Source organism: Podarcis pityusensis, assembly GCF_964106645.2.
Source record: "Podarcis pityusensis genome assembly, chromosome: 1".
NCBI lineage: Eukaryota > Metazoa > Chordata > Lepidosauria > Squamata > Lacertidae > Podarcis > Podarcis pityusensis.
In genome coordinates, this window is record NC_138028.1 from 79542681 (window position 1) to 79550984 (window position 8304).

An 8304-nucleotide genomic window follows, 5' to 3' on the forward strand; every position below is an offset into this window, starting at 1 on the left:
GGCACCAAGATAGCAGGGAAGCTTCAACAAACTATAGCATAGGATCCCATGACATATCCATTTAGCCTTAAAGGCGTGTCTCATAACAGATGTCATGTCCTGGCATTTTGGAGCTGAGTGAACATGAGAAATCCTTAGGTCAACATATTAAACTGGAAAATTTAGGAGGAAACTGTATACATTTTGTGGTGGTTACTATTGTTATTGCTACTGCTGCTTAATTTTTCCATATGCTATTTTTTTGAGGCCTATATTATTGTCTTTATGAAATACAGGTGAAGTAGGATTCCTTGCTGAAGACCGGAGACTAAATGTTGCAATTACTCGTGCCCGCCGCCATGTGGCTGTGATCTGTGACTCTCGGACCATTGGCAACCACATTTTCCTTAAACGCCTGGTGGACTATATGAACCAGCATGGGGAGGTGCGCACCGCTTTTGAATACCTGGATGACATCGTGCCAGATAACTATGCTGCTCCCAAGAGCTCTCAGGGTCTGGGTGACCAAGAAAAGAGACTTAAGTGCAACACTCCACTTGCCCCAAAGACTGATGGAGAGAAGCCAAGAGGAAAACCAGCCAAACGGACTGGGCAGAGGCCCATAGAGGGTTCTGTTCAAAGCCCAGCCTGGGGGGCAACAGTGGATACTGTAGTGAAGGGCAATTCATGTAAGCATGAAGCCAGGATACTGGAGTTTCTGGAGAGCAGTGAGACCCAACTGGATTTCCCTTCGTCATTAAATGCTCATGACAGGTTGATTGTCCACCGTCTGGCAGAGGAACATGGGCTGCAGCATGTGAGCACAGGAGAAGGTAGAGAGAGATACATCAGTGTCCGTAAGAGAGGCACTGCGACAGACTTTTCTCTGGAAGATGCTAAGGCCTGTGAACAAGAGTTGTCCTGCAGACCTGCAGGCACCCCCAAAGAATCCCAGGCCTCTGAACAAGAGTTAGCCTGCAGACCCCCAAGCCCCTCGAAAGACACCCATGCCTCCTGTGAGGAGAGTGGAAGCCATATTAGCAAGAAGAAGGTGGATCTGAAAACCCTGCACATGGAGCGGATGCAAAGGGAGAAGGCCAAGAGAGAGGAGAGGGCCAAACAAAGAAGTGAGCCAAATGTAAACCTTCAGGAAATCACTGGGAATAAACATGGAAGTGAAGCCAAAGGTACATTATTATACCATCTTGGGATTTGCCATTCTGTAGCAAATTCTCTTCCTTTGCAGAGCTTTTCTATTTGCATTTTTAAAAGGAAAAAGTGATGATACTTCACTGCTGCCCTTTCATTTGTCCCATATTTAATTGAAATTCCTTTGCAGAGGCATTCCAGGGTATGTATCCCTCGGGCATCCTTTGGGAAATTCCAGGCCAGAGCAGCAGGCGATGGGAGTCCTCTGCTCCCAGAATGGCTTTAAAAATTGATTGCCGCTTCTATGTTGTGCCTACAATCCATTTCTCCCCTTCTGCTCTGCCTGTGACAGGCTTTTCTTCTGAAAGCAACTACTTTTGACAACAACCAGGAATGCAGTTGAAGTTAATTGTTCTGAGACACAGAGATTATTCATCCAATAGGTTTCCTTTGAAGGGATCAGAAGAATGCCAGGCTTTGGTTTTGGAAATACGACATGTGCCTCTGCCCACCCCAACCCTTGAAAGCAATAACTGAGATTTGCAGACAAAAATGACCCAGGGCTCAGATTAGCTTGCTCCGTGGAACAGTTGCTTTGAGTGTTGTGCAGGTAGGAAGAAAAGATGTGAAGCTAGCAGCCATTCCACCCCCTCCCCCAAGGCAGGGTTTTATCTGGCCCATGCTGTATAATCAACTGTGAAATGATAATATTGCCTGGATCTGCATGTTTGTAGAGGCAGTATGTCAGTGAGGAGGAAGAACTTCTCAGCTCAAAAATAGATCCGTAGAAGGGAGAATCTCCATCTGCCAGTTTAGGAGAATGGGGTGTGTGCATTCGTGCGTTCGTTTGTGTATGCTTCATATGCATACATGTGCACACACTCCTTTTCTCTTACGGCTAACTTTGAAGAGAAGTGGAAACCTCCACACACAGAGAGAATTCACTTGCTCTTGGATCTATTTAGAAGCAGCAAATCAGCACCTAGTGTATCAATCTCAGTGCTGTGTAACACAGTCTCTCCGTGTGCATATTTTCTTCTTTGCCCAGTTTATCTTGCTTGAACATTCTGGGTAGGGATTTCATCTTGCCAAGTGATACTACTTGCTTCTGCATGGTTTACAAAGCCATCTGTTCTCATGTGTGTGCATATGAAGACAGCCTTCTGCCATTCCATACATCTGAGGTTGCGATTGCTCCCTGGGTTTCTGTTTTTGCTGATCAGCTTGTTTTGCAGGCTTTACTAGGGGACTGGATGAACACACCTGTGCCCCTTTTATTCCCATGAAAAAGCACTGTGTTGAAATAATAGAATCTTAAAAGTTGGAAGGTACCCCAAGGGTCATCTAGTCCAACCCCCTGCAATGCAGGAATCTAAGCTAAAGCATACATGACAGTTGGACATCCAACCTCTGTTTAAAAACCCCCAAGGAATGAGAATCCACCACTTCTCATAGGAGTCTGTTCCACTGCTGAACAGCTCTTAGCTCTCTTAACTCTCAGCTCATCTTAACTCTCAGCTCATCTGTAAGCTCCTTTTATTGCATGCTGATGATTCTCCTCCCCACCCTTGTGCTTTTAGGGAAGGCTTCTGTTAAAACCAAAGTGGAAGGTTCAGCAGAGGAAGATTTTGATGCTCTGATTTCTGCTGCAATCAAAGCTGACAACACGTGTGGTTTCCCCAAATGCAAAGCAAGTGTGACAACCCTGGGGCAGCTCTGCCTGCATTGCAATAAACGCTACTGTCTCAGCCACCACATCCCAGAGGTATGTTTTTGTCCTTGCCTGGTTCAGGTAAGCTAAACATTGCCACCATCTGCTCAGTTTCTTGACCCCCAGTCCTTCAGGACTTGAATTTCATTCAGTGTGAAATGGCTGTGTGTGTTTTTTAAAGTATTTCACAGACTCCCATTTTTCCAGGAGGCTTCCAGGCACAGGAAGGTGAGCTTTTGAACCATTCGCAAGGCCAGTTGAACATGTGCAAATCCGCTGGTGGGTGGATTGCTCCCATTCCTCTTTACTTTATTTTTTAATTTAAAAAGATAACATGAAAATCTGCTTTTAGGGTATGAGGGGGAGCAAGGTTTATGAAAGCCATATAGCATAATATGCACATGCAGTTCAATTCACAAGGGAACCATGAGTGGGGGGGGAGGGGGGAGTTGCCTCCAGCTTAATATATCCTAATAATGGGGAAGTTCTCTCCTGCTGGGCTATAAGTGAAAAAAGAAACTCAGAGGTGCTTTTTTTTGGCCTACAGTTGTAGGAGGAATATGAAGCATTTTCTTCTTCCTTTGGTACTTTGTATGGATTTAGTTATTATGAGCCTCTGTGTGTCTGTGAAATCTCGCTCCAATCTTTCACCAAGCTCTAATATGAGAATGACTTTCTTTCCTGTGAGGTTCACAGTGTACTTGTATTTCCCCTCACTCACCCACCCACTCAAGACCGTTAACAAACAAACAAAAATACGCCCCCCCCCCATTTCTTCCCTGTCTCTGTTCTTCGTGGTGTGGAGGATAGAAAAGGATGGATCTCCTTGATTGGAATAACAAGGCGAGGCCTTTTAACGCAGGCACTTAGCACTGCAGGGCAGAGGACCTGTGTTTAACAATGTGTCACTGCTGAAATAATGTGATTCTTCAGAGTCTTTTTTCTTCCCCCGGAGTGTCTGAGTCATTTCCTCTTGGCACAATGTACCTCAATTCACCTCTCTTCTTTTAACATTCACCCCCTGCCCACAACCTGTTCAGATGCTTGGGGGAGGATGATGCTCTAGAAAATGTGTGTATCTGAGGTGCTGATGGTGCTAGCCTAGAGAGGGCCACTGTTCTGTGGCATACAGCACATACCCTTGCATGCATAAGGTCCCAGGTTCAATCTCTTGGCATCTCCAGCTAAAAGATATTGGGTAGCCTTGCTAGGCAGTGCCCAGGCCTTAAGCCTGCTCCATGGAGAGTCAGTCCATACTGAACTAGGTAGACTTGTCCTCTGCTTTTCCTCTCCAAAAAAGGAGATGCTCAAAGTGACTTGCAAATGATTTTAAAAGGCATCTTCATATGACACCAGCCACGCCATGTGTTCTGCTCAACTATAAGCCTTTTATCTCTCTTCTCTCCCTCTCTCCTTCATCACACTGTAGATTCATTGGATACCATGCACCAAGAGCAGCTTTAAGTAAGAGAAGTTGTGCAAAGCCCTTTCTCACTCTCTTGCCCTAGCTGCTGTTGTCACACTGGTACAAGAGATACCGAAAGCACAGCAGCCCACCTGGGTGCAGCAGGCTTTATCCTCAGAAGCCTCTTTCCTTCTAGGTGTTGGTCAAAGCAAAACGTCATCCTTTGCCCATCACTGCAGCTGTAGCAAAGACTGGAGTGAGTTGCACTCGAATTGCAGTCCAGGACTCACAGAAGGTGGGAATGTCTCACTCTGCAATTCTGTTAGAGCTGCCCAACGGCTGTCTCTATGTAGCACAAAAAAGACCTGTGTGCCAGGAAAAATAATACTGACTTCCAACGAGCTTTCAGGTGTCCTCTTTATGCCCCTCTGATTTATTTGAAGCAGTAGATCATACGTGGTTTTAATCCCATGGAGAAAGTGTTGTAGCTAGCTGAAGACATGTTGATCTATAGTGCCTGAAATAGATTTACTGGATTATGGATTTACTGGCATTCTGCCAACAGTTTGAGTTGGGTTTCTTTCTAACCGTAAAATAAATGTATATATGGCAATATTTTCTGTGGCACATGCTGCAGCAAGGAAAAAATCAGCAAAACAGTGGTGGTCTTAAATAGATATACTTATCATGTGACACTTGCTGGTGTTTCAAGGCAAGCTTGAATCAAGAAAAATCTTATTCGAAGGATTTGTGAATGAAGGAAATAAGAGTAAAAAAAACATGTAGGAAAATACTCCAAATTTTCTGGTATTCTGTAGTTTTGATTTCAGGGTTTGCTGATTTCAGAGTTGTATTGGTAGAGAGCTACACAAAGGAGATGTGATCCTGAAAAACCAAAGGCAGATTTCAGCGCCCTCTGTGCAGGAGGATCCCCCTCCCCACTGCCATGCTGGTGGTCCCATTAAGAGAACAGGGTTCTGAACAAGAGTGTGAAGCAGAGGTGGCTAAGCTGTGGCCGTCTGGATGCTGTGAGACACCAGCCAATGATGGGAGTTGTAGCCCAGCAGCATCTGGAGGGCAACAGATTCCCCACCCTTGCTATACAGGAACACAGTCACATCTGTTCCTTTGGTTCCAATGCATAGAAAGGGCACAACTTGCAAATGCAGAAATGATTGCCAGTTTCTTTTCCCTCTTAGCCATTGTGGAGCAGCTGCATGCATAAAAGGAAATCTGATTGTGTGAACAGGCCCCTGCGGGGGCTGTATTAATAAATTCATAGAACCGTAGAGTTGGAAAGGACCACAAGGGTCATCCAGTCCAACCCCCTGCAATGCAGGAATCTTTTTGCCCAATGTGGGGCTCAAACCCACAACCCTGAGATTAAGAATCTCATGTTCTGCTGACTGAGCTATCAGTAAGGTATTGCAGAAGAATGTATTCCCCTTTAGTATGCAATCACAAAAGTATTTTGTTAGGTCAACTTAAAAGTGAGATTTTTAATTTTTTAAAAATGGTTAAATCAGTTCAACTGTTATCCAGCTGTCATAGTATAATTCATGTAGAGTTGAAGGTTTAACCTATCCTAGCCTGAATTTTGGACCAGTTAATGAGATAGAACTCATTTTAGAGGGACTGCAGGGTTTGATCCCATATAGTCGCATCAAGTCCCTACCTTTTTACTGACTGCAAATTGCTTGCCATTTTATACTGCTTGAGGGTGTTTTGTCATTTTCTTTCAGCTTCGGACTAAATCCAGCTGTTTTAGCTCCTTGTTAAAATGAATTCTTCTAAGCAATAGCTTCAGTGCTTTCCCACCTTAATAAATCTTGCTTTCCAGCAACCCAGCAGGCTTGCACTTTGTCACTCATCTGCAATAAAACGAGTTTCCTTCAAAGCTGTTTTTCAGCCATTAGTTTATCCTTCCTGTTTATATCATTAATGTGCATACTTGTCTCTCTAGTTACCTTTTCTCCTGATGTGCTTACAAGTCATTCAACTTGTGGTAGCTTCGTCTCTAGAAATCCTAAAATGCAGAGATATTGCATGTCTCTATTCCCTTCTCTTTCATACATGTAGTATGTGTTCTTTTAAATCTGGTATTTTGGCAGCCCTTTGTGGGTCCATAATACTTTCTTCATTCTCCTTGCACTTAATTTTCTTCCACAATGCCCCTTTATACCTTTGTGCCTTGTAGAATTTATCTCATGGATGACTTGCATGTTGCCTTCTGCCACTTGTCATCCTCGATTTGCTTTCTGGCTCCTTCTTTTATACAATGTGTATTTAGCTCCAGCAGTTAGGCCAAGAAGCAGGCCTTGCTGATGACTCAAGGTTGGGAGATTATTTACCAGTCAGTATAACCTGCTTCCTAAGAGTGAGAGAGGGGGATATTGGTGGCCTGGAGATGAGTGAAAATCACTACCTACAAGAATCCAACAGGTTTATTAATAAACAGTTTTGTCATGAATCTAAGGTATTGTGATTTAGAATGCAAAGACTACAAAGTTCTGTAGAAACTGTTGAAAAACAAACAAACCAGCTTTGGGGGGCTTTCCCGTAGCTTGGCTTGAGTGAAATTTTGAGGGGCAGCTGACATAACTGATCATATTCCTTAGAATAATTTTATTTTCCATTCAAAGCCAGAGAATAAATTATTGGAGAAGTTTCACTCAGTTTCATAACACAGCTATACTGGGCAAATTCCTATTCTGGGCTAGGTAATTACGAACTTTACAAATATTACTTGTGACAGCCAGTCTGCAGGGGGCCCAACAACACAAAAGAAACAAGGAAATGTGATGCGTTGTTTTACTTATTTCTAATACTCTGTTCTTCAGCTTATATGGCTATTTCCATGCAGTTTCTTTCCCAGTCAGGCACCGTTTGCACCCAGCACTGTGGACATTCAAGCTGCTTAGGTGAGGTGGTGGTATTGCCAGTTTATTAGCAATAGATATAATGTGTTTTGTTATGATTCAGGGGCTTGATTGTTCTTGGTTTCCCTCCTTTCATCTGATTCTTTCCAGACTGGAGATAAGAGAGAAATGTTAGTATTTATCAACAAGGGTGACAAAGGTGACTGGATGATGGAGTAGAGATTTTCCTTACATTTTTAGAGTTTGGGAAGAAATACTTAATCTGTCCAAAATGATTATTTAATTGCTCCTTAGGGAAAAATGACCTTCACATTTTTTAAATTGTTTTGTTTTGTTGTTAAAAGACCCACCGGTAAGTGAAGTAGTTTATTTTTATGGACTGTGAAGAATGATCAAGTTTATGATAAGCAGTTTTCACTAAGGTCGTAATTTTGTGCTGGAACATCTTGAGGCTGATATTATGGCTTTATCTCCCACAGATTCATGGCTGTGGGGAGAAAGCCAAAGCATATGCCCGGCAGAGAATCAGCAAAGAAGCTTCTCTATGTGCCGGGAGTGGGTTAAAGGACAAGCCCTTGGATCCTGCCAAGAGAGCTCATCTCCAGAGGCGCCTGGACAAAAAACTCAGTGAGCTCACAAGCCAAAGAAAGAGCAAAAAGAAAGACAAAGAGAAATGAGAGGATTAGCTATGTCAAGGCAAGATGCTCATCTGCCTGTCCTTGAGGCACCTTCGTAAAGCAGCATGCTCAGGCTCCAGAGGAAAAAGCTCATCACTCTCTTAAACCTTTTGGCTTCTTTCCCCCACCCCACACCCCCAAAATCAAGAATATGTCCTTCAGCTTCATGGTCCTCAGAGAGCCAGAGACTGACTGAAGAAAGGTTCCCACTGTCTGCAGGTTTCAAACAATTCTCAAGTTGCATCTTGCACTGTAAAATGTGTTTTTCCTCAGTCACGTCAGAACTATAAAGCCCTGTTGGTTAAGGAGAAAGGTGGGCAGCTTTTGTTTGTAGTAATTATCTTTATTGGCGAGGTAATAAATGTACTCTGAGTGGGCGCAGAGCAGGTTTTACAATAAAACAGTGATAGCGTATGCCTTGAGCAATGAACTGTCCGTTTGACATTGCATGGTAATGTAATAATCGTTGTCCGTGGGACTCCTGTCCCCCCCCCCCCCAATGTG

The 8304-nt window shown here is 43.6% G+C and overlaps 1 protein-coding gene across 1 annotated transcript in view; it reads left to right on the forward strand.

Annotated features, from left to right (window-relative positions):
* The window catches only part of IGHMBP2 (immunoglobulin mu DNA binding protein 2), a 64618-nt gene extending 56392 nt beyond the window's left edge, over positions 1-8226 (forward strand). The window contains exons 13-15 of the mRNA XM_081012541.1: positions 276-1166; positions 2709-2893; positions 7603-8226. Coding sequence (XP_080868667.1) covers positions 276-1166; positions 2709-2893; positions 7603-7800 — 1274 coding nt within the window. The 3' untranslated portion in view covers positions 7801-8226. The remainder of the gene's footprint in view (positions 1-275; positions 1167-2708; positions 2894-7602) is intronic.
* Positions 8227-8304: the final 78 nt, after the last annotated feature.